At 51.8% G+C, this 24,515-nt stretch overlaps 13 protein-coding genes across 13 annotated transcripts; 6 read left to right on the top strand and 7 right to left on the bottom strand.

Annotated features, from left to right (window-relative positions):
- Positions 1-233: 233 nt before the first annotated feature.
- AA0111_g10072 (hypothetical protein) lies at positions 234-1,362 on the bottom strand (the record flags this gene model as incomplete). The annotated part of the gene is made up of 2 exons (XM_028643781.1): positions 234-982; positions 1,032-1,362. The coding sequence occupies 2 exons, from the start codon at positions 1,360-1,362 to the stop codon at positions 234-236; spliced, it is 1,080 nt and encodes a 359-aa protein (XP_028502325.1).
- A 174-nt stretch (positions 1,363-1,536) lies between these two features.
- On the top strand, positions 1,537-2,553 carry AA0111_g10071 (hypothetical protein; the record flags this gene model as incomplete). The annotated part of the gene is made up of 1 exon (XM_028643780.1): positions 1,537-2,553. One exon carries the CDS (start codon positions 1,537-1,539, stop codon positions 2,551-2,553), a length of 1,017 nt encoding a protein of 338 aa, XP_028502326.1.
- A 432-nt stretch (positions 2,554-2,985) lies between these two features.
- On the bottom strand, positions 2,986-3,409 carry AA0111_g10070 (hypothetical protein; the record flags this gene model as incomplete). The annotated part of the gene is made up of 3 exons (XM_028643779.1): positions 2,986-3,152; positions 3,212-3,301; positions 3,361-3,409. The coding sequence occupies 3 exons, from the start codon at positions 3,407-3,409 to the stop codon at positions 2,986-2,988; spliced, it is 306 nt and encodes a 101-aa protein (XP_028502332.1).
- Positions 3,410-5,795: 2,386 nt separating this feature from the next.
- AA0111_g10069 (hypothetical protein) lies at positions 5,796-6,902 on the top strand (the record flags this gene model as incomplete). Its single annotated transcript, XM_028643777.1, has 2 exons — positions 5,796-5,929; positions 5,978-6,902. The coding sequence occupies 2 exons, from the start codon at positions 5,796-5,798 to the stop codon at positions 6,900-6,902; spliced, it is 1,059 nt and encodes a 352-aa protein (XP_028502265.1).
- A 1,291-nt stretch (positions 6,903-8,193) lies between these two features.
- On the top strand, positions 8,194-9,809 carry AA0111_g10068 (putative transporter; the record flags this gene model as incomplete). Its single annotated transcript, XM_028643776.1, has 2 exons — positions 8,194-8,827; positions 8,878-9,809. 2 exons carry the CDS (start codon positions 8,194-8,196, stop codon positions 9,807-9,809), a joined length of 1,566 nt encoding a protein of 521 aa, XP_028502264.1.
- A 1,245-nt stretch (positions 9,810-11,054) lies between these two features.
- AA0111_g10067 (putative agmatinase 1) lies at positions 11,055-12,695 on the top strand (the record flags this gene model as incomplete). Its single annotated transcript, XM_028643775.1, has 6 exons — positions 11,055-11,195; positions 11,254-11,438; positions 11,513-11,596; positions 11,685-11,906; positions 12,006-12,316; positions 12,445-12,695. The coding sequence occupies 6 exons, from the start codon at positions 11,055-11,057 to the stop codon at positions 12,693-12,695; spliced, it is 1,194 nt and encodes a 397-aa protein (XP_028502273.1).
- A 314-nt stretch (positions 12,696-13,009) lies between these two features.
- Positions 13,010-14,062, bottom strand: AA0111_g10066 (hypothetical protein; the record flags this gene model as incomplete). The annotated part of the gene is made up of 1 exon (XM_028643774.1): positions 13,010-14,062. One exon carries the CDS (start codon positions 14,060-14,062, stop codon positions 13,010-13,012), a length of 1,053 nt encoding a protein of 350 aa, XP_028502272.1.
- A 327-nt stretch (positions 14,063-14,389) lies between these two features.
- AA0111_g10065 (hypothetical protein) lies at positions 14,390-14,823 on the top strand (the record flags this gene model as incomplete). The annotated part of the gene is made up of 3 exons (XM_028643773.1): positions 14,390-14,455; positions 14,509-14,619; positions 14,668-14,823. The coding sequence occupies 3 exons, from the start codon at positions 14,390-14,392 to the stop codon at positions 14,821-14,823; spliced, it is 333 nt and encodes a 110-aa protein (XP_028502271.1).
- A 143-nt stretch (positions 14,824-14,966) lies between these two features.
- AA0111_g10064 (hypothetical protein) lies at positions 14,967-15,763 on the bottom strand (the record flags this gene model as incomplete). Its single annotated transcript, XM_028643772.1, has 2 exons — positions 14,967-15,007; positions 15,058-15,763. 2 exons carry the CDS (start codon positions 15,761-15,763, stop codon positions 14,967-14,969), a joined length of 747 nt encoding a protein of 248 aa, XP_028502270.1.
- A 668-nt stretch (positions 15,764-16,431) lies between these two features.
- On the bottom strand, positions 16,432-17,246 carry AA0111_g10063 (hypothetical protein; the record flags this gene model as incomplete). Its single annotated transcript, XM_028643771.1, has 2 exons — positions 16,432-16,577; positions 16,637-17,246. The coding sequence occupies 2 exons, from the start codon at positions 17,244-17,246 to the stop codon at positions 16,432-16,434; spliced, it is 756 nt and encodes a 251-aa protein (XP_028502269.1).
- Positions 17,247-17,874: 628 nt separating this feature from the next.
- AA0111_g10062 (hypothetical protein) lies at positions 17,875-18,901 on the bottom strand (the record flags this gene model as incomplete). Its single annotated transcript, XM_028643770.1, has 2 exons — positions 17,875-18,179; positions 18,244-18,901. 2 exons carry the CDS (start codon positions 18,899-18,901, stop codon positions 17,875-17,877), a joined length of 963 nt encoding a protein of 320 aa, XP_028502268.1.
- An 853-nt stretch (positions 18,902-19,754) lies between these two features.
- AA0111_g10061 (hypothetical protein) lies at positions 19,755-20,237 on the top strand (the record flags this gene model as incomplete). The annotated part of the gene is made up of 2 exons (XM_028643769.1): positions 19,755-20,114; positions 20,169-20,237. The coding sequence occupies 2 exons, from the start codon at positions 19,755-19,757 to the stop codon at positions 20,235-20,237; spliced, it is 429 nt and encodes a 142-aa protein (XP_028502267.1).
- Positions 20,238-23,818: 3,581 nt separating this feature from the next.
- AA0111_g10060 (hypothetical protein) lies at positions 23,819-24,515 on the bottom strand (the record flags this gene model as incomplete). The annotated part of the gene is made up of 1 exon (XM_028643768.1): positions 23,819-24,515. A coding segment is annotated over one exon (697 nt), but the record flags the coding sequence as incomplete, so codon positions are not given.

Genomic DNA, 24,515 nt, shown 5'->3' with positions numbered 1-24,515 from the left:
GGTGGCTTCGGCAACTTGAGATGTCAGTACTAGCGAGTAAGCGGGGTAAGTTGGGGTAGATCAACAATCATGGTGCTGCTCCCAACTGGGACCCGTTATTTCGAAGCTATTCGGCTGGGACACGTCCAGCTCCAGCTCGTGTCGCCGCTCGCGCTGTCTACTGCTTGTTTCGCTCGCCTTTTGCGAGGACTTGCGTTGTGCGCATATAAAGTGTACGATCTGAACGGCGCTGTTCATCCTCTGCGTTTAGCACTTGGCTCGTCGCGTGCATCTTCAGCATCATCTGCGTCGATTTCATCTTCCCCGATAGGCTTGCCAGACCTTTTCGGTTTTCGTCTCTTACGCTTGCTCTTGGCCGGCCGCTGTTCTGCAACAGGAGCGATTTCCACCGCCATAGGAAGCACAGCTGGTCGCGCAATTGCAGGCAGCTCGCTCTCATTGATTTTGTTCTTACGCATGCCTCTCGGATTCTGTGTCTCGAGCAATGCAACGTATTCGGCAGTACGTTTGGTATGCTCGACCTTGGTCATGATCTTCCAGTTCTCAGGCTTGTCTGCCTCTCTCCACTTTTGCCAGACGTCGTCGTGCATTACACTTCCGCTGAGGACGACGAAAGCGCAGCTGTTCCAGAGCGTGTGGACTGCTTGGACGGGCAGCCACTTGGACCGTAGCGCTCCATGCTGTGTCAGCCAGTATGCGACCTTTGCCGGTGTAGGGCACATGTTGCGGAGATGCGGTTCGACGTATATTGTCCGCTGATCCCAGAACGACAGGCCGTTGTCATCAGTGACGTGGAATGAGTTGTGGGGCAGGTATTTGGGCGGGTATGAGGAGGGCTTGCGGCGGACGTAGTAGCTGTTGCTCGAGGTCTCTAGCATCTTTGAAGGATGGTCGTGGAGAGCCTGTTGGAGGAGGACTTGGGAGGCTTCGGGCTTGAGGGAGGAGATGTTGGGGTGTTCGAGTATGGCGGTAAGGTGAATGTCTGGCCTGCAAGTCAGCCATGGGGCACACAGAGACGCGGGTCTACGTACACTTATCTTCCCCATCGACCTTCCTGTAGTGGTCTTGAAGCCACTTGGCCCGCTCTTCTTCCTGGTGCGCATAGTCGGTGAAGATCAGCTCGATGCCAGCAGCAAGCTGGCCAATGTATTCCGGTGTGACGGGCTTAGTAGTGAACCTGGATCCAGGCTTTGCAGCCTTGGCTTCAATCTGTTCTGGCTGGTAAGTAGGTGAGTTTGTACTTGTCTTCTGCATGGCCTCGACCAGCGCATCATCGCCGTCGCTCTCCGCGGGCGCCCTGGCAGGCCTGGGTCGCGGCTTTTCGCGGACCCCTTTGAGCCTCAGCGCTCTTGGGACAAACATGGAGAGGGTAGTTGGTCTCGCTCAGATGCTCGCGAGCGCAATTGCGGCCACCATTCGCGACGCGCCGCGGCTCAAGCACGGACCTTACGTCAGTCCCCAGTTTCTCAATTTCCATGCGACACTTACTACTACTACTACCACTACTACTACTCCACATACCCTTGAACCGTCAAAATGGCCAAGGAGAAGAACTACAACCCCGTCCAAGAAGCCAAAAAGGCCGAGAAGCAGAAGCAGATCCGCAAGCAAAAGGCCAACCTCCAGACCCAGCGCAACGAGAAACTCGCGCGCAGAAACCCACATCGCATACAGCGCGACATTGACAACCTCAAAGAACTCGACCAGAGCGGCGCCATACGGCCACATGAGCGACAGCGGCTAGAGGAGCTGGAGAAGGATCTCGCAGCAGTGAACAAGGCGCGCGCGGCGCTGGGGGACAAAGCACCAGTCTTCAAACCAGAGCGACAATACAACAACAACAACAACAATGATAATAGAGAGAGGGGCGCAGAGCAGAGAGACCGACGCGCCGGCGTCCTGGGCAAGAGATCACGAGACGGCCAGCGCAAAGACACGGATAGTAGTGACACCGACGACGACGTGAAGCGCATACCCATGCCACGCGACACACCACCGCCAATACCAAAACGCTTCCTCCAGCCCGAACAAGACGACGCTTCTGCTGCTACCGCCGCCGCCGCTGCCCCCGAACCAAAGAAACCAACCATTGTCTACGAAGCCGCGCCCCAAGTCCGCGATCTGCGCAAGGAAGCAACCAAATTCATGCCCGCGTCCGTGGCGCAGAAGATGAAATTGGCAAAGGGCGAGGGACGCCTACTCGAGCCGGAAGAATTTGACAAGCTGAGGGAGGAAGGTTATATGAATGAGAAGAAGAAGAAAGAGGAGGAGGAGAACGAGTCGACGGCAGCAGGGAAAGAGCAAGCGGAGAAGAAGACGGCGGCGCAAACGGCCGACGAGGAAGAACTAGACGCCTTCTTGAGAGGCGTGCAGAATGCAAGTGTGAAAGATGCGGCAGAACAGGTGGCCGAGGCTGCGGTGCAAGAAGCCGAGTATGAGATGATGGCTGCGGAGGCCCAAGGGCAGATGGAGGGTATATCTGGGGAAGCGAGGACGGCGGAGAATAAGCTTAACCATGTGTCGATGGAGGAGGTGGAAGACGAGGACTTGTAGGCGTGGCTAAGTTTTATCAAGGAAGCTCGTCCATGTCTAAGGTGGTTGTCTAATGATGGGACTTGAAAATGTTCATGAAGCTTCACGTCGTGTCGCACTGATGGTGAACGTGACAACACTACAGACCAAACGTCGTTGTTATGCTCCAGAGAAAATCTTCCTCGCGACATGTCGACAATCGAAGCATACACTCACATATACCTGCTCACAGAACGATCGTGCAAGACGTCACGGCAAACGCGCAAGTATGTTTGATCAAGTCATTATTTCATTCATTGGTAGGGTATATAGATACGTGGCTTTCACGCCGAAAGGGTATGTTTCGTTCCATCCGTCGCAGTATCATGTGGGTCCATTCTCAGGTCTTTATGCCATACAACAAAGAGGAGGAAGAAGGCATCGTGGCTACCAGGCAAACAAGAAGAGAGTGCTTTACTTCTTCTGGCCAGTGGCGCCGGAGAGGGTGTCGGAGATGCTCTGGCCAGCGTTGCCGAGAGCGTCCTGGGCTTGCTTCATGACGCCCTGGCCCTGGGCGGACGCGTCGTCGCCGCCGGAGCGGGTCGCGTCGCCGATCTTCTGTCCGGCGGACTTCTGGCCCTCTGGTGGGTTATGTTAGTACGTGTTCGATGCGAGAAAGAGAAAGGGGGAGGTATCGTACCAGGCTGGACGGCGCCGGCAATGCGGTCACCAGCTCCGGTGAGGCTCTCGCTGGCCTTCTGGGTGGTGGACTTCTGGGAGTCGGGGGTAACTGTGATAGCTGTTAGACGGTTGTCCTGGACTGCATGTTTGGATGAAGAGTGAGCTTACCCTTCTCGGAGACCTGCTCGCCGAGGCCCTTGCGCATGGAGTCAGACATGTTGGTTGTTGGTAGGTGGTTGGTTGGTTGGAGGTTTGAAAGTGGTAGTTGTAGTTTGATGGAGTTTGAGAATTGATTGTGTGATGAAGGTTCGAGGACAAGACAGCAGAGACACTCTTATATACTACCTTTGTGCATCGTCCAGGCGGCAGTGACGCGCCATGAGAGTCGTACGTCATATGTCTCCAGACGAGCAGCTGCAAAGGGTGTGGGTGAGAGAGGGCAGCGCAGTGCTTAGTGGGCCTTGTTACTTGTTCCTTCACATGGTAGAACTGCCAGGATGTATACCAGTTTGCAGGCGCCACAGACGGCCACGATTGGTAGATCACTACTTCCGCACGGTGTGATTGATGGCAATCTGGCGCCTTTGCATGGCATTCGCGTCATCCGGCCACGGCTCAAGGTGGATACATGTTCCAGATCGTTTGCCGCAGGAGGATCACTGCCCCACTAAAGGCTAAGATGTGCTGGACAAGTTGGAACGAGGGGCATGTGTTACCGCGGTTCCCCCTCCGCTGCGAATGCTTTTTCAAGTGAATAGTTGGTAGCGTAGTAAAGAGATAGTTGGTAGCGTCAGGTTAGTCTCAAGTACCTTCTTGATCCTGATAGACTATCCCCCACCCTACTTCTAGCCTCAAGCTATAATCCGGAGCAGAAGCCGTTGTTTGCCAAAGTCGGGTACACGAACGGTTGAAAGGTTGAGTGGGGTAGTACCCCGCTGACGTATGTTGGTGGCACGAAAAAGTCACGCAGCACGTGACTAGCGTCATTGCTACGCCACATCAGCCCGACAGACGCGTACAGACGTCTTACAGAGCTCGACGCGTCCAGGTTCTACTCTATCATCCCGCTCGCACCCACACAAATGGAAAATGATTCTCAGGCAGGAGCGCATGAGAGTCGTTACTATTCCTGGCCTTTTGCCGCTGAGCGAAAACTTGTTTGACATTTGTCGCGAAGAACCCACTTTTCATCTCGTCAACATCGTCAATGTGACGACCCATCCTTTGGCCGCTGGATTGAACAAGTGCACATGCTGCGCACAATTATGATCGACTGTCCTTTTGCACGAGCGGGCCGTTATCCGTGGTTGAGCTCTGCGTTGTTTGCTGTGGACCTTGGCTAATCTCACAGCGTCAGCAGCAAAGTCGAGTCTTGCCAACCACCACGCGCTCAACACCGAGTCTGTCCCACAGCGGTAGCAATAGGATGAAGGATTGGCCTGTTCATGTTCGCCGGTGATGCCTCAAATTGAGATCGGAGAATTTGCCATTGCCCATGCTGCCGTGCGGCGAGGTACATGCGGCCGTCTCAGCAAGCCGACTATGATCATCCTTGGGGATGAATCTGCGCACAACTCAGACAATGCCTGCGACGCGGCACAACAGATATCGATAGCGCCTGGCGAAGATCGTCTCTGGCACTCCAAACTGCCAACACCGAGTGTGTCGTGCTAGCTGTCAACATACCTCCGAAGCTCGTGTTTGATGAGCAGCACCAACAATGTTCGACGACTGTCTTGCTGGGGTTGCATCTACTCGAGACTCCTCGGTGCTCGAAAGTATCGCCGATATGTTGTGCATTCGCCGTCGCGCAAAGTCTCGACCAAAGGATCGTCTGCCGCACGCGATGCTCCTGCATGCAGGCGTCTGTGAGGCTGGGCAACTCTTCACAAGCCACAAGCTAACTGACGAAACAGGCAATATCACAGATAAACACCCAATGAACCTTCAATCTCCCTTATTTGCCGTACAAAATGGTTTTCCATCCTATCTTCCCCGTGTTTCAGATCAGATCCGCTCTAGCGCTTCTCTTAAACGATAGTCGCTTCATGATAGGGTCCACGTCGATCAGGCTCCGACAAACCTAATTTTATTTACCGCTGTACAGTACCAAATCCCACCGTTTGGTGTATGGGCATGTTGTCTATCACATGTATTGACTCGCCCACGGCCCTCGCCCGCATGAGTCTCCATGCCTGACAATCCCAAGGCCGCCTCGCTGGCTGTGCCACAGGCTTCTAACAATAGCTCGAGAGTAGTAAGAGCAGGGATGACTTCATGCTACACACATTGCCATAGGCACGTTCAGTACCGCGAACAGTTTTGCTTGTACAAAGTACTCTCTTGGGGTTCTGGGCGTTGTGGCACTGCCGCTGCCGCTACTGGGATCGCTCTCACACGCCAACATACAGTCTGTTTCCTTGATACATTTGCCTAAAGTTTCGAGGCTGAGGTCGCTACCGTTGCTGCCACTGCGGTTGTTGGGAACATAAAACAGAGACGGGGTCGTCTCCGCTCATGGTTACTTTCTCATAAGGCAATCATCTTTCTTCAAGACTCAAAGTATTCCAATAATTCTTATTATCGCTATTGCTTAATCCACCATGAAGTTCTTCGCAGCGTTATTGGTACCTCTTCTCTACTCTATATCTGCGCATGCCGATACTTTTGCCGACGACGCCTTTACTGCCATCAAACTTCTGCAAGAAAAATGGTACAACTACGATACTGGCTTATGGTAAGTAGCTTTCCACTTCACGCGACCGGCATATCTGACTTCAACCAGGAACGACTTATGGTGGCAGTCCGGCAACATTATTGAGGCCATCGCCCGATTTGGTATCCAAGATGCTGCCTTCAAAGAGTACGCCCTCATGATCGTCTCCAACACTTTCGCCAAATCCCCAAACCAGCATGGTGCAACGCAATGGAGAAACAAGTTCTACGACGACGAAGGCTGGTGGGCAATGGGCTGGATCGCCTCGTACGATCTTACGGGCGACGTCAAGTACCTCAATGCCGCCAAAGACATCTTCGAAGACATGACCACAGGCTGGAACACGCCCTGCAACGGCGGTCTCTGGTGGTCAAAAGACCGCGACTACATTGCCGCCATCTCCAATGAGCTCTTTTTCTCCGTCGCCGCCCACATCGCCAACCGTGTCGACGGCCAGCAAAAAGAAGACTACACCAACTGGGCTTCAATGGAATGGGATTGGTTCACGAAATCTGGTATGATCAACAGCGACGAACTAATCAACGATGGCATCGACCCCACGACTTGCAAACCCAAGGGAATAACCTTCACATACAACCAAGGTATCGTCCTAGCCGGCCTCTCTGAACTTGCGCGCGCGAAAAACAACGGCGACTACATTGAAGAAGCGTACAAGCTCGCCGTGGCCTCGACGACCAAACTCAGCGATGGAAGCGGTATTCTCACTGAACCTGTTGGAGGACCTCTCGACCCCGTTAGCTCGCAATTCAAAGGCGCGTATGTACGGGGTTTATCGACGCTTTATGAGAATGCGCCGCAGCAGGGGGTTAAAGAGTTCTTCTATCGGAATGCGAATGCGGCGAGGAGTCAACCGAGGGTGGATGGTGGTGTCATTGTGGATTTGTGGCAGGGGTCCAGTCAGAATGGGAATCCGAGTACGCATGCGAGTGGGATTGATATCATGGTTGCGGCTGCATTGGCTGGTGACCCGTAGGCGTGCTGCTGTGGTGGTGGGAGGCTGTCTTGCGGTTTCTTAGTTGTGTTTTATACCCCCGTTTTGGTTTTGGTTTTGGTTTTGGTTTGGGTTTGGGTTCGGTTGGGGCTGGTTTTCCACGCCAGCGGCTGTTTGGCGCTAGATGGTATCGTGAGGGTTGGAGAAGATGGAGCGTTGAAAGGACACGAATTTTGTTTAATGTAATCACGAATTTAATGACGACTATATTTACAAATCTTGTGCCTGTGCAGTGTGCTTCTTTTATTTCGTTATAACCTTCAGATTTAGTAATGCTTTGCTCTCCTCGTCACATCGATCTTGGCTCAGCGTTGGGCGTGATGCATTGCTCTTGTCTCGATTAACGCGGACTGTGCAAGTCACTTCACGCTGTGATTTTATAGATACTACCATCTGCATGCCGAGGATACCAATCGTCTCTTATGCCCTTTTTTTCCTTATACGCAAGATAATTGGTGAATTCATGAGGCATTTTTGTGAGAGCTGACCAATAGGAAGATAAGGCTGCATGATCTACGCTACGTAAACGGTACATTCGCTAGACCTCGAGCAAATCCTCACCCAAATCCTCCTAGACACTGCAAAACTTCTCGCGACGAGCCTATGTACTCTTGCCGGTAACCATTTGCTATTGGTTAACACCTTCAGAATAGATATCCGGCGTTTTTCATCGTCCAGCACGTATTCCTGCGGGGAAAGCATCGGCGTCATCCGGCACTTCCACCAGCCGTGCCCAAGAGAGCTCGGTATCAACGTTGTTCCCAGCTCCACTGAGTGCACTTATCCCAATTGGTGAACCGAAGACGTCCTCGCCTCACGTAAAAACGTTTTTACCGAAGAGCCTTAGTCAAAACGGCGCGCAATGCAACTCGATAAGACTACTGTACTGCAGTGCGCACTGTCCTACTCACAGATACATACGCCCGATCTTTCTGCAATCCAACTAGGCCCAAAGGCTACATGCGACAGCAAGAATGAGTGGCGGCTGCAGGTCTCAAAGCTCATGGCAGGCCATGGTAGGTTAGATAAGCCCGCAGTTACACCGGTTTGGAGGTCTGTGTATTGTCAGAAGTGTTGTCATATTCGGTTTATCTGAGGATTCGAGGCTTGCGGCCGGAGGTATGATGTAGGGTTTGCTGTTCTCTTGCCTTTCGCATCGTGTGGGTATCAGGAGCCAGATTATAGGGATTCGAAGCATACATATCACTCGTTATTGTCTGGAAGTCCTCTTCACTTTTCACAACATCTTCAATTGATCCACTCGACTCTCGTCATGGGCTACGAAGCAAACAAGTACCGGTCATGGCTACCAGACTTTTTCAAAAGGTCGACGCAGGACGATGCCACGCCCGACGAACGAACATCACTTCTTCCGGATTCGCGGCATGAAGAATGGACTACGGGCGAAACGTACGAACTCGAGGATGGACAGGCATCCAAGACCCAACTCGTCCTCCAAGAGTTTTGGATCCTGCTCAAAGGATCACTGCCAGTGGTCGTAGCATACGCGCTGCAAAACTCGCTGCAAACAGTATCTGTCCTCATTGTCGGCCGCCTCTCACCAGAGGCATTGGCTACCGCTGCCTTCTCGTACATGTTTGCCATGGCGACTGGTTGGCTCGTCGCTCTTGGTGGCACGACCGCGATCGATACACTAGCGTCCGCCAGCTTCACGGGCAGCAAGAACCCGCATGACCTAGGTATTATTCTCCAACGGGCGTACGTCATGCTCCTGCTCTTCTACATACCGATCGCTGTCGTGTGGTTCTGCTCCGAGCCACTCTTCAAAGCCCTCAGTCAAGAAGACTACATCGCTCGAGACTCGGCGAGATTCCTTTCCGTGCTCGCTCCGGGCGGTATTGGCTACATATATTTTGAAGCGCTGAAGAAATATATGCAGGCGCAGGGTAAGTCCATGTCACCTACGCTGGCTGTGCTCTCAAGCTGACATACTCAGAAATCATGAGACCTGGAACATATGTCCTCCTCATTACGTCTCCCCTCAGCGCCGGTTTAAATTACCTCTTCGTATACACCTTCAAGATGGGACTGCTCGGCGCTCCACTCGCAACCGGCATTGCATACTGGGCATCCTTCCTTTTGCTGCTTGCATATGCGCGCTTCGTTGACGGGTGGCAGTGCTGGGGAGGCTGGGATCGCAAGTGCCTGCAGAACCTTTGGACTTTCTCCCGACTTGCTCTCCTAGGCGTGATACACGTCGGTACAGAATGGTGGGCATTTGAGATTGTTGCGCTTGTAGCAGGAAAGCTCGGCACTATACCACTGGCTGCGCAGAGTGTTATCATGACTACAGATCAAGTCATGAACACCATTCCCTTCGGAGTTGGCGTGGCCACCTCGTCGCGTGTCGGAAACCTTCTCGGCGCAAGGAACGCCAAAGGCGCAGCTAGAGCTGCCAACACAGCTGCTGTGCTCAGCATGTTACTCGGTGCGCTTGTGCTGGCTGTTCTTATGGGAGTCAAAGACTTCTATGCCAAGATCTTCAACGACGACGTGGAAGTCATCAAGCTCACTGCAAAAGTAATGCCCTACGTCGCGCTCTTTCAAATCGCGGATGGACTTAATGGCAGTTGCGGCGGAGCTCTCAGAGGCATGGGTAGGCAACATATTGGAGCGACGGTAAACATTGTCAGCTACTACTGCGGGGCTTTGCCATTGGGTATCTGGCTTGCCTTCCACGGCTGGGGCCTCGGCGGCTTGTGGGTCGGTCAGTGCATCGCGTTGTACCTTGTCGGATTTGCAGAATGGGCGATTGTTGCTTGGAGTAACTGGGATTACCAGGTCAAGAAAGCTTTCGAAAGGATGGATTCAGATGATAGGGCAGAGCTGGGCGTTGCTCCAGAGGAAGCTGCGCCGGTACATAGGTAGTCGCCTCAGGTTTCAGCGGCTGAGGTTGGTCGCGTCGGATGTATTAGCAACGCTTCTTAGACATTGCGCACGGAATAGAGATAGATAGCTGTCCGGTACGACTAATGCAAGAAGTGCCAAATATTACTCGATACGTTAAGCGAACGGTGCTAGCGCGGCCGGTATCTGAATCCTGGTCTCCGTGTCTGAACCTCACTTCTCATCGCCTCACCACCTCCGCACGGCTACCCAGTTGCTGCGTACCCCACGGCGAGTTTGCCTCTCAATAAAATATCTAGGGGCTTTCGTGGCTTTGGGGCGGATCAGGTATCCGGCCTTGCTGCATGTACTAAAGACAGGCTTCGTCAATTGACCGCCCAACCTGCCACGGAGATCGTACTTGGGATGCATCCGGATCACCTCAATTCTTATCGAGCCAATCCAGGCACTGTATAACAGCTACGAAAGACCTTTACGTAGAACATGTAAAGCTGCAGACTACGTAACGAACGCATCGGAGACGCACTTGCATGCATTAGTAGCGTAGGATCATACAGGTCTTGACTCGCTTGAGATAAGACGCGATACCAAGAGATCGGAGTCGCTGAATACTGTTCTTACATATCGTCTATGGGGAAGCTTACTGGCTGATTTCCCCGGCTTTTTTCTAATCATGGATCTGGGATCCTCGTCATTGTACATGGCGGGGTTGAGTATCCACATCGATCAGCAACGGCCAGTGCATGTACTCCTCGGGAATGTAGAATGAGGTCGCTCGGATGTATTGAACAAGGGGGAGGTAGGAAAGTTGATGTGACCATCACGGTGTTCTCAAAGTCTGCACAAAAAGCTAGACGCGGTATGCTGAAGAGAATCTGGTCCATCTTCGTTGGAAGCTCATCTCTATACCCTTCCAGCTCTGCACTGAGACAACATAGCTCCGGAATTACACCACACATCAACCCAACCTCGAGGCCTGAAGCTTCCCCAAGAAGCTACTAACCGATTGGAGGCACAACGGTGCTATGCCTGCAGACGACATCATCATGGAGCAGGGGTAGCTCCAAAAAAGTTGTTTACCTAACAGCTATTTACCTAAAAGCAGTTTACCTAACGTGAGCTGGTCAAGGTGCAACTGATAGAGAAGACGACCATAATCTCGAGCTATATACTGCGAGCTCTCCGCAGTTTTCCAGATCTGTTTCTACATCTCTCCCTCCCCCTTCCATCTTCTGCCGCATCCACACCTTGAAAAACAACGGCAATATGAGGTTCACTCCCGCGATTGTTGCGAGCTTTGCGGCTACTGTAGCTGCGCACGGCGACCACGGCCACGACCAAGAACCATTGGCTGGGCCACACGAGGGATTGTGGTACAACACGCTTCCCGGTGACGGTGGAACTCAAGTATGCGCTTCCAACTCGAGGGACGACGCGCCCAAGCAGTTAACTGACCTCACCTCAGGCCGACTCCATCTTCTCTGGCATTTCTACATTCGGTCGTCTCCCCTACCACCCGTGTCTGTCTAGCAACACAAAGTTTGACATTGCATTCATCGGTGCGCCTTTTGACACTGGCACATCGTACCGCCCAGGTGCTCGCTTTGGACCCAGCGGTATCAGACAAGGTTCTCGCCGCCTCAATCTCTAGTATGTTTCCTTGCAAGCAATCATGTGCTTACTTCTTTGGGGTGAATCAAAGGCTCACGCAGAATTGGATTTAGTGGTGGCTACAACGTCCCACTCGAGGCGAACCCATTTAATTCCTGGGCCAAGGTCATTGACTGTGGTGACATTCCTGTGACTTCGTAAGTTGCTTTCCCACCTCTCGTGGGCCCCTTGTCGGGTCAGAATGCGTGGAGCGAGCAAGATGCTGATTTGGTCATGTGTATGCAGGTACGACAACGGATATGCGCTTCAGCAGATTGAACAAGGTCACAACTTGCTGTTGAGCCGAGAACCATATACCCATGCCGACAAGCCCGGTCCCTCAAAGAAGGGTACCACACTTCCTCGTTTAATCACCCTCGGAGGCGACCATACCATCACACTCCCTCTCCTCCGTTCCATCAACCGTGAATACGGTCCCATCACCGTCATCCACTTTGACAGCCATCTGTAAGCTTCAATTCACCTTATCCTTTCTTTCACTCCCTTCCACACACCCCTTCAACAACAACAACAACAACAACAGCACAATAATCTAATACCTGCAAGCGACACATGGCGTCCCAAAGTCTTTGGCGGCGCCCCCTCGGAACAAGCCAGCATAAACCACGGCACCTACTTCTTCCACGCCGCACAAGAAGGCCTGCTCGCCAACGACACCAACATCCACGCCGGCATCCGGACCACGCTGTCGGGCCCTTCCGACTACGAAAACGACGGCTACTGCGGCTTTGAGATTGTCGAGGCACGCGAAATCGACAAGATTGGCATCGATGGCATTGTCAAGAAGATCAAGGACAGGGTAGGCACCGAGAAGCCCGTGTATCTGAGTATCGACATTGATACTCTTGATCCTGCTTGTAAGTTTAATCTGTTGGTTGGTTTGGCCTTGATGGTGGCTGTGATTATGATGATGGGGGCTTGAGAGGTGGGACATGGCTTGGTTTTCTCGATTTGCGACAAACATACTGACGCTTTGCTTCAACAGTCGCTCCTGCAACTGGCACGCCCGAGACGGGTGGTTGGACAACGCGAGAACTCCGCACTATCATCCGTGGCTTGGAGGGTATCAACCTCATTGCAGCTGATATCGTCGAGGTGGCTCCTGCTTACGATACCAATGCTGAGCTTACTACCATGGCTGCTGCGGATACACTTTACGAGGTCATGACTTTGATGGTTAAGAAGGGGCCGTTGAGCTACATGGGTGCTCCTAAGAAGGAGACGATCGAGTTGTAGAGTGGGGAGAGCTTGAAGGATAGGATAGCATGGGAAATGATGTAGATAGTAGGCGTTGACTGGTGACCGAGAGAGGAATTGTTGGGTATGATGCGTTGAGCGCGATTGTGGTAGAGGCGTTCCGGACTTGGACCAGCCATGTATATGACGACAATGATGATGACGATGACACTGAATCAATGCCTTCCAGGGTATACCCTAAGCAATAAGCATGAATCACCCCAGTGATCAGGCCTCCCCCTTGGTGCATACACCACATCCTCCTGATACTCTTCTTCCTTTCCATGTACGCGTCGACTCGTGCATCCAGAGACCTACCCACCCCATCTCATGAAACCAAAAACACAATTCAGTAAAACGCCCATGACGACAGCAACCTGCCTCCTGCGCGTCCAAACCCCCTCTTCTCTAAATCCCCACACCAGACTACCCAGCGGGAAGAAAAAGCCCGTCAAATAACCATACAGCATATCGTCCAGCCCACCTTCTTCCACCGCGAAGCCCGCGCCCCAGCCAGTTTCTCCACCAGCACCTGCTCCTCCAGTTGCCGAAGGATTGGCAAGGGAAGCAGAAGGGTCGTTGGCGGACGAGTCCAACCAGCGATCTTCCAAGACGCGGATTTGCGCGGGCGTGGGCATGGTGTCGGGGGTATGTGTGAAGGACAGGTTTTGAGTAAAAGTGGCGCGGAGCGAAGCTACTTCGTCGCGCGTGAAGCCCGAGGAGAGTAGTCTGTCGAAGCCTTGTGCCGCGGGGACGGTATTCGCTGTATTTGCGGTAGCAGTGGAGCTACGTCGCCGGGCATTGTGGTCTATTGTTGCACTACTACCACTACTACTACTTGTGCGTCGCTGAGAAGGGGTAGTAGATGAGGTTGCGTGCTGCGACTTCAACGCCATGTCAGTACTCTGAGCGAGTGTAGCTTCGCTAGCGAGTTCAGACGCGGATAACGCATCGCCGAGAGAACAGTGTATGTAGTACTTTTTTGCATCTTGCGGGATTTCCGTCGTGGTTCCATACTCTACAGCTGGTGTCTCCCTCAACGGCTCTTTCCCTTTGGCCCTACCACTTCCCTCCCCTCCTCCGTCCCCGCTGCTGTTCTTCGCGTTCCTTGGAGGCGGCGCGAGTGGCGGCGCGAGGCGCAGCGATTTAGACAGTGGATCCGTGTCCGCGAGGACCTTGCCTGCGTAGATCAGACGCAGGCGCGCTGAGGCATGTTCGGACGGGAGGTGTTGCCGTATAAGCTGTTTGAGGCTGAGAGTTGCGATTGTACGAGGTGTGTGGATTGAGAGAGGGAGGTCGGGTACGGACGCTGTGAAGCGTATAATCAAGTATATGAGTTGCTCGGGGAGAGCTGTCGCGTTCACCATGGTGTTAGATGTACAAGACTGCGGCGGGTTCGAGGGGTGGGGCATAGACGAGAGAGAGATTGAATGTGAATATGGTTCCGAGTTATTTCATAAAGGTCGTGGCATCATTAATCGCAATCCTGTGGTCGTTGAGCATTTCAGGCGGGGATCGTTTCGCTCGGGTCGTGCTGTTCGCGCAATCGACGCGGCAGCTCCCCGGAGCTTAACAGCGCTGAGGTCATTATATCCGAAGTATAGCCCACCAAGTCGAGTGCCCCTCTTTACACATGCACCGCGTCACTACGTACAGCATTCTTTCTCAATCGAAGCAACTGAATAACTCCCAAGATGACAATCATTCACATTGTACTTTTCGAGTGGAAGCCCACAGCTTCCCCAGACCAGATTTCAGAAGTACCTCTTGTATTCATCTAAACATACATCATACATGTACTAACACTTCATAGGCGTGCAATCGTATGCTGGGCCTCAAAGACCAGTGCATTCACCCAACATCTCAGAAGCCATACATCAAGTCCTTCTCTGGTGGCAAGAACAATAGCCCTGAAGGTCACAGCGTAAAGGCAGTTCCCATAAATCCTCCTTGCAGCTGCTGACATGCACAGGGCAATTCGACCCATGGTTTCGTAGTCGAGTTTGACAATGAAGAGGACCGCGACTACTACGTGTACAAAGATCCCGCGCACCAAGAATTCGTCAAGTTCGCTGGAGGAGTGGCGAATGGCGTCAAGGTCTTTGATTATGAGCCAGGGAGGATGTAAAATATCGTGTCGAGAACGAGGTAGCAAGCGCACCACACTCTGTGATGATGATGATAATCCAATTATGCCATGTGTATATGTAACGCCCAAGATGCAACGCCGGTAATGCTCCTCTAATGCATAGTGATGGAATCGTAAGGGTATCATGATACGCTGAAGGACTCGCCGCAACCACATTGTTCAGCTAGAATTTGTCAGCTTCTGTTCCTCGTATTATGCTAGAGTAAGACGTACTGATGTTGGGGTTCTTGAAGATGAATCGCTCGTTCAGCTTGTCCTCCAACCAGTCCATCTCACTGCCAATAATGTTCAGCAGCGCCTTGTTGTCGATCAAAACCTTGACGCCATCCTGCTCCACCTGCTCATCCAGCGGGCTTGGCTTGTCCACATACTCGAGGTGATACGCCAGTCCTGAGCAGCCCTTTGCCTTTGTGCCTATCCGGATGAGCTTTGGCTCCGGTAACTCGAGAAGTTCGCGGAGGTGCGACACCGCCGAGGCCGATAGCTTGATAGTCGCTTTCCGTGGACCGAAGTTGTAGCGGCGCGGCCGCAAAGGCTTGCTGGAACCCGGCGCTTGCTGCGACTTCTGTGCCTCGCCCTCGGGTATGCTCACATTCGGTTGCTCGGATGGCGTCGCTGCGACGTGCTCTTGCGGAGGTAGTTGTGGGGTTTTCGCCTTGTTTGCCTCGGCTGCTCCACCCGCTATTGATGTGTCAGGTACACCAGCATTTCTCGGTGGCGGCGGCTGGGGGTGTAGCGAATAGGGTTGATACGCAGTCGCTGTCTGCATCTGCCGCTTAGCTGACTGTCGGTACGCTATCGATGAGGCAAACGTCCGCGCGCATTGCGGGCACCTGCGGGGGGTGAAGGACGGGGCGGCGAATCGTAAGAGTGTCGAGCTGGAGCGCGCGACGGCGGCCGTGGTTCGAGGCAGTGACATGGTCGCGGTGTGTCGAGGATCCAAGAGGGCTGTGAGAAGAGTAGGTAAGCCGCGTGGTGTGTGTTGTGAATAGATGGCAAGGGACAGACTGCTGCTTGTCACTAAATTCGCCGAAGCATATGTCATCCGCGGCAAATTCCGGGGCATATGGCACAATTATAAAGCAGGTGCACTTGATTGGTTGGTAATATCCCGAAGCATCGGAATTCGGAATCCCAAGTCGGCTACAAGGGCAGGTCGCGCTATAGTCAGTCCACTTACGGTACCACGAAACTGTCACAAACAATGTTTGTGTATTTCACGGCTATATTTGAGTATATGTTCGCTGTATAAAATTACGAATATAATTTGTACGAATTATAGAAAGGAGCTCTGAGTACCTTTCTGCATACTTGGCGCAAGTCGGTCCAGTCGTGGACAACTAGACTGACATATGACCACGGACTCCAACCAGTCCAGTACGCGTCTTTCACATCAGAACCACGTCATTTAGAGTATCTCCGCAGAAAATCAGAAAACCGCTCAGGTGTCACCTCAGGATACTTTCCATTATCCACATCTTCTCCCAACCCAAACTTCCCGCTCAGTATAAAGTATACACCAGCACTAAATGTTCATCAGACCGCTGCCATTGTTTGAAGGAAGAGGAATGAAGGACAGAATACTTACTAGAGTGTATTCTCCGTATTGCCCTTGCCATCCAACGTTGCCTCCAAATCAGTCAAGGGCCCGCGTGATTCCATTGTGAGGTTGATGCCATGTACGGATTCGACGTCGGCGGCTAATTCACGGGCGCTTTTACGCTCGCCTCGGACTATATTTCCTTTGTCAGCAAAGTGAGCGTTGCAAGATGGGTGACTTGGTGTTTCCAACATTTGAAGAACCCCGTAGCGGCGGGATCAAGAGCCACAGCAGCGATATACTCTGCCGCCGTCTCATAACTCGTAAGGTCCCACTTCTCGTCTCCGCTGCCCCAGTAACTCATCTTCTTCCCCTCTTTGTCCACCACGCCGAAGTAGTCGAGAAACGTCTCCATGAAAAGGCCAACGAGGATATGTATCCCCGCCACACCCTCCTTCTTTTCGACGTACGCAGCGATATGCTTCATTGGCTCTTTAATCGCTAATTCGCCCCAGTCCAGATTCCGATAATCGCCTGTGTAGTCACTGGCTATGTACCGGGTGATACCTTCTTCTGCACATAGATCAACCAACAGTCTTTGTGCGGAGAGCATGGTCTCGTCGTCGGCGAAGTAGGCACACATTACCACGTCGCTGCCGCCTATCAAAGCACGAAGATTCTCTTTGTCGTAGGGTCCGCTTTGAATTAGGACTATACGGGGAGAGGCTTTGAGCTCGTCGGGAAGTTTGTTGATATTGCGGCAGGAGCCACGGATGTAGACGTCTGGTCGTTTCAGCAGTGCCTTTGTGACGAGAAGAGCAAGACGGCTGCTTATGCCAGCGATTGCTACGGTGGTGGGCATGTTTCTGAGTTTGTGCGGCGAGAAGGGAATAGTAGGAAAGAAGTGAAGTATGAGCTGGGACGAGGGCCAATTTGTTAGACTTCGATATGGCAATTATTGTTTTGCGACCTTTGTTGCTACAGTCGGATGGCTTTCCCAGGCTGGGAGTACGTTTTTGATGATCAGGTACCCCATACTTGGTTGTTTGCTTGTCCATGTGTCCCAATAGCTCGTCCGCGTTTAGTCCGGACGTCCCCTTGCGACGACAAGATACTAACTAAGCGGTCATTGGCATTCGAGCGGAACCGGAGCAAAGCGACGGAGTAAATATCCATGCGCTTACTGGATGAGGCTTGTTGGACCCGAGCATATGCCTTGTACTTGCGAGTTCTCTCATTCGAAAGCATTATCGGATCCGAATTCCCGTAAAACGAGGATCTTCCACATATCTGACGCGGCTGTAAGGCTCAAATACAGATTCCGATTTGGCCAGTGTGGAAAGGTGCCGGTAGTTTGCTGAAGAGTCCAACGTCCTCGGGTCGTCGAACGTACGAACAAGAGTCCACCGCATTGTGGCATCCACTTTCACCTGACTCTTTTGCTATTGGGCATCTCGACATTGACGCGGCTTCTCATGTATGCCTTCCATCTATGCTATCGACGGACTACCCCCATTGAATGTGCCCTTCGCCTTGACACACAGATCTCCACCCACACTTTCCAGTGTCGCAACGATCTCCTGTTTTGATCTTGAAGCCTCAGTCTTCTTCGTAAGATCCTTTTGAGGCGACAACCAGCCCAGCCAGCTCTTCGTAGGCTCCGCTTCAGGTTCCGGCGGCGGTTCAGACTGCGGGAGATCAGGTTTCGAGAAGCTCGCGCGGAGTATGTAGAAATCAAGGCTGTAGGTCGGTTTCGCGTAGGTTACACTGATGGAGTCTGGACGATGGACTGGTTCTGTCTCCTGCATTAGCACGGCTTTGTTCTGTATGATTGTAGTCGTTGAAAGTCGTATACTTACCGATAGCCCCTTCAGGTCCCCTGACCATCCTCGCCATAACCTCCTCCATGACGGTCGCAATAGCCCCTCCATGCGCAACACCCGGCCACCCAGCCAATCCGCCCCCTATCCAAACCACAGCCACCATCTCCCTCGTCTCAGCATTCCAAAACGCCCTCTGTACGCCCAATCCCCTCGTCCCACTCATGACCCCCAATATCCCCTCCTTGCCCCCATTCTCCCTCCCGAAACCCAAATCTAGTTCCAGCCACCCTTTATACGCCGATATCTTGCGACTCGAACCTGGCGGCGACGACGTCAAGCCTGGCCCCGATCGCAAGGCTGTGTCGGTATGGAGGTTGTACGACTGGGAACGTAGGGATTGCACTACTTCTATGGCATCGATGTCGCGGCGGAGGGAGTCGAGGATGAGCTCGTCTTCTCGGGAACCGGGTTCAGGGAGGCCGAGGGGCGCGGCAAAGTGGCGGGCACCGAGGCCTGTTGTTATTCCCAGGGCGAGGATGCTGGCGTACCAGAGGTAGGACCAACGGATTCGGGACTGGAGGGGGAGGGGAACGGAGTGGTGCGCATGGTAGCTGGTGGAGAAGAAGTTTTGGCGCAAGGTTAGGTAGGATGTGTTGAAGAAGGTGCGACTATAGAGAAGGCGCGCTTGAGACATGCTCGCGATTCGCTGCTGACCCAGGCGCAGCAATTGGAGAGCTTGAGATTTGGTGGACTTGGATCATGAAGATGACGCGAATTGAGGGCAGGGATGTCTTCACCGAGGCTGCATAGTAGTGGCTTGGCATTAGCGGGCACCTCGATTGCGTGTTCTGCATCGTTTTGTCAACTCCATCTCTATACCCTTGGGACGCGTTCATTTTCAAGCCCAATGATGTTTTGATCAACCGACACTACCCAAAGCTCTACACCTTGGCCCTAATGCATACGTTCGCTGTCTACTCACTCCATATGACACCGCCAACACTACGTTCAAGCGTGCTAAACACCATGTGCCTGAAGGTATACATGTCCTTCTTTAGATGGCAATTTTCGTGTTGTAGGAACTTCGCATGGCCTTCAGAAAATGACCCCATGCTAGTGGAGCATGTCATGAAATAATCGACATGTTTTCTTCCCGCTTTACATGTACCGCGCTGTTCACCCCAGAAGCTATCAGACAACAACGCGGCTTACAACATCACCATACCACAACATAAGGCTGCCCTCGACAATACATCTTTTTACATCTAACGATATCTCCCGTATACCTCACGACACCAACGGTCTCGGGGACATATACTCGCCGTGACTCGGAACCGGAGACTTCTTCCTGCTAACCACCTCCCTTCTCTTGTATAGCTCCCGTCTAGCAACGATGAAAACCCGCTTCTGGCCCCCGTATCGTGCCTATAGCAAACAAAGTATATGTAGCACTCGCCTCACACTCTCAGAGCCAACTTACCTATAGCTACTCTACTACTGCGTCAACCCCACCTTTTGCACCACCATCACTTCCAACGCTCCCAACCATGACCGATCCCGCACCTACCAAACCTCCCTTACCCGTCTTCGACCCGCAGAATTGCCAGACTTACCCAGCGAGTTGCCATTGCGGTATTGTACAGTACTCAGTTCTGCTCTCGCCGCCACTCGCTGAATGGAAGGTCGTATCGTGCAACTGCAGCATCTGCACGCGCAACGGCTACTTGCTCGTGTATCCTGAGCGATCGCAGCTACAGGTAAAGAGCGGCAAGGAGGTATTGAGGAACTATTCTTTTGGCGGGAATAGGAATTTGCATAGGTTTTGTGGCAGTTGTGGGAGTGCGGTCTGGTTTGATCCACGGATGGGCGAGTTTGGGGATGCGCCACCGGATTTGTTGGGAATCAATGTATGTGGTGACTGTGGAGATGGTCCTGTTAGTATCGAGAGCTAACCCCTGCAGGTCAGGATGTTCCATGGCGTTAAGATGGAGGAGCTAAATGTTGTGCATGTTGAAGATCCGAATCCGTGAAACTTGGGCAGTTGGCAAAATTCATGATGCGTGTAGCTCACCCATCGATTCTTCAAAGGTATACACCTGGTTTAAAGGCAATATGCGAGCGCCTCGGTGTCACTACAAACCTATAACAAGATCTCGCAGGCTTGTAAACTACATAACCACAGCGTGCAGAAGATATCATGCGTCCGATTAACCGGGCCACATATACATCATCAACTACATCACCACTCGGAGCGCTTCGAGCCGCCTAGCAGCTGATCATCTCCAGTAATCTCGTCCTACAAAGCAATATACTTGACACCACCCTCCACAAATTTTCACAACGCCTCCCCAAAAGCAAAAGCGACGTGACGACACACATTGCATTGCCTCCACCTTCGCATATATGCACAAGACGCATGTTTCATCACCATTGGTACATCAGCCAGTGTAAGCGCCTTTTCCCACATCGCATTCCCAGCGATCCTAACGGATGGTTACACGAGCGATCCCGTGCCACTTTTCCCATGTCCGGCAGTATGTGCGAGCGTCCATGGAGGCGGCTTTATGGTAATGTGGTAGTACGAGACATGGATCACTAGGTGTGGAGTCGCACGGTGGAAGGGATGAGGCGACGGGCTTTTGTGAGGGGTATGCCGTGGACTCTGGTTGGTGACTTGGTTCGGAGATGAGTGTGATAAGTCCTTGATGGATGAAACTTTGTGATGAGACGGTTTGGCATTAAGGTCCGAGATCTGAGAGTATGGAGCGGCATCTGTATGGGGAGGGGTTGGGAAAGGTGACTAGGGGTTGAGACTAGTCGAGTAGATGATGATTGTGGTAAGGTCTACGATTTCGTAGTAGGTTGTGCTGACACCAAGGAAAGCTAAGGTAGGGACTCCGCTATGGGAGCATTTTAGGGACATTGCTTATACGCTTACTGTCGACACGAACGTGAATGGGACAGTACGAGTATGATACCCGTGTTGGGAAATTGGAGCCAATACAATGACCAACCATACCACCGGCATCTATCTAGCGTGGTGTTTTCTCAACACTCAGTTTTCGCAAGCTGGGGAAATGCTTTCTTTACACTTCAGTATTACAACATTTGTGTAAGACGTTGAGACACTTGTTACATGTGTTTCCGCTTTCCAATTAACTCAACAAGATATTAAGCATGGATAAAATGGCACAGGTTTCTGGAAGCCTATATTGCTCCCATGAAACATCCAAAAAGCCGATGGTACACGCTCATGATCTTTGTGACCCTTCCGAGTATACGCAAAAACTCAGATACAGTGCGACATAATGCGTTGAAAAAAAAAGGATCCAAATGATGACAGCCTCTACCCATGTCGAACTCTTCTTGCAATGATGTGAGCATAAATTCTGACAGCTTCACCAGAAGTTATTCTCGCTTTTTTTCATGACTCTTATTGCTGTTGATACGCGTTATAAAACCCAGCTGAATACTCCATCTTCTTGCTCCACACCATTTAGTTTACAATTATTCTTTCCAAAATTGCGACGGCAAAGTAACATGCTCTTCCTCGTCTTTCGGAAGTTTCGGTTATCAATACGCTTTCCAGTCAGCCAAAACGAAGCCAGGTTCTGTTCATGAGTCCTGTGTCGGTCCGACCACATCTAGAATATCTTTCTATGGAGACAAATCTTTCACGAAAGAGAACCCAGCGGCCGTTCGATTGTCCAAAACAGGCGATGAAGTGGGCGATGATTTGAGGAGACGGTCAAAAAAGGTACGCGGTCTTTGCACTATGTGCTGTCCAAGTGGCCTTTGATCTATCGCTGCATATGTTCTTGACCGCTAGCGTCGTTTCTATGATATAAAAATCCAGCAACAAGCTTCCTCTGTTCCTCTTCATCATCCACCTGCGTCTACTATTTTGCAAAGATATCTCCTACCAAATTGCCATGTTCTTCCTCCTTTCGGACTTTCTGGAAATGATAAAACCCACCTCATGTTTCCGATCTGCAGAAGGGAGAATCAAAAACAGCTTCTCGTTGCCGGGATGTTTCTGAAGCACTTCAATTGAGTTCAAAACATGAAAATTCTGGCCTATGTCCTCCACTGAACAAGAAGCTGCGAACTACGCTTTCAATCATACACAGAAGCTAATGGAAGCTTGGAACGAGTTTGCGAGTTGAACACCCCCTAAACATTCAGACGGCTATCGAAAGAGCTTTCTGCCGCTCACTCATTTTTTGAAAATTATCTCGAAACACTCCGTCGACTGCTCCGTGTGTTGTCGAGATCGTTCATGGAGTGTGGAACTTGTCGTTTTGAGTTGTTGTTAACTTTCCATTACACACTCTGTATTCAGCCATCGCCAGAATATGACTACAGATACTCTTCATACCTGGCCTCATATGCTCTAACAACTTTCAAATTCCGAGACCAAGCTTTCATGAGTGAGCTCGCATACGCCGATTCCTTCACATTGTAAAAAGCAGACTTGTCAACAATCAAGCCAAGCAAGCTGGGTACCCCAGCTTGGCTTGATTGTTGGGTGCCTCTACTTCAGCTTAGCTTGATTGGCTTGGTGGGTTAAAACAAGCCAGCTTGATTGTTTGGCTTGATTGGCTTGATGGTCAAAGCGTTTTTGAGGCTATACAAATAGGTGGTATTGGCTATATCGTGACTTTTTTTAGAGTTGAGTTTCCGAATCGCTGTTAGTATTGCTGCTGTCTCCAACGTCCCACGCGCTTACGCCGTACAACGCCTCTATCTCATCGTTAGTTATAGAGTTTCTGTTGTTGAGTTTATCGTCGCCTAGACCAGCTGTACGCCACCGTCGTACGCACTGTATTGCCGCTAGAAGTCGTGGTTGTATACCTCGTCGGCGAGGCTCTAGGAGATCACCTAACTCGCTGAACATACGCTCACACTCGCGGCTCGACGCTGGGATAGACAGTACGTCAAGCGCAAGCTTGCTGAGTTGAGGATAGCGATCCTGCATTAATAACTAGTATTTTATTGGGTTGTTGGCGTACTCGCTGCCCTTCTCCACCCGCCGCTCGCACAGCTTCCACTGGGTATACTCGTCGTCAGCTGCCTTGTCGCTGTTGCTGGCAGTTGTAGGATCAATAATGCTGTCGATTGCGTCGTCTATATCGTTCGATAGTACCTTTAGGCGTCGTACAGCTGGTTGACTAGTATTGTATTAAGCCCACAAGCCGCGGAAACTGAGGTTGTTAGACTTAAGCTAGCTAGGTTTCTTAGTACCCTAGGATTTGTCGCAATACGATCGGTAATACGGGTGGAGTATCGTAGCTGCGTAGTAGGCGGGCGATAGGTCTAATTTAGAGTAATACTCGCTGGCTTTCGCCCACGCTGCGCGCATGTTAATCGCAAGGTGGTCCTCGGGCGCCTCGTCGTGGGCGTTATACTCAACGGCCTCGTAAGCTAGTACGCGCGATTCGTAGTAGTTGAGTATATACTCGAATACTAGGATGACTTTAGCGATACAGCTAAACCTCCCGCTGTTGCCGCGCCCCTTAAGGCGCTTTGTAGCAGCTTTCAGCGGCTTTAAAGCGTCTATATACTCCGTAACTACCGCCCAATCGTGCGTTGTAAGGCCGTCCGATCTCATCTAGTGTGGCGCGTGAGGCAGTTTGTTGCGCCGCGACTCAGCGTAGGTATCCTCGTCCCGTATACGCTTTATATGGTGGCTGGCGTACGCGTTAATCGCTGGTTGAAGCTGTACAGCGCGCTTAAAGCACGAGTAGAAGGAGTTCCAGCGTGTAATAATAGGCTTGACGGGCTCAAGGATCTTGCGTTTATCGGGAGGTGCGTCAGCTAGTAGCTCGCGATAGGCAAGGCGCTGAAAGTCAGCAAAAAGAGCGTATTGCTGTGGTGTTTTAATGTAGTTGACGATACCTAGGAGTACGCCTAAGGGCCCATCGCGCCTCCACTCGCTCATATACTCGCTTTCAGCAGTAATCTTAGCGGTATTGTTGTTGTACGAGGCACTGTTTTCTCCCCAGAGGAGCATCTGGCCGACAAGGTTAATTGTATGAGGACTACAACGGAGGCGGCGATGGCGTGGGTTGAAGCCTATTGTTAGCGCAATTGCGTCTATCGCGGTGTCGTTATTGCTTGCGTTGTCGAGTACGAAGTAGCCAATACGTTGAGCGTTTATACCGAACTCTTTCAACGTTTGGATAACAACCTTTGCCATCCTATGTCTACTGTGGGCGCCTGTCAACTGCGGCAGCGCGATAGGTAAGTCTACAATATCGCCTTGCTTGTCAACGTAGTGGGCAACGATACCTAAGAACCCACGCTTG

Source organism: Alternaria arborescens, assembly GCF_004154835.1.
Source record: "Alternaria arborescens strain FERA 675 chromosome Unknown contig_32, whole genome shotgun sequence".
In the NCBI taxonomy this organism is placed as follows: domain Eukaryota; kingdom Fungi; phylum Ascomycota; class Dothideomycetes; order Pleosporales; family Pleosporaceae; genus Alternaria; species Alternaria arborescens.
This window is presented reverse-complemented; position numbering and strand designations above follow the sequence as displayed.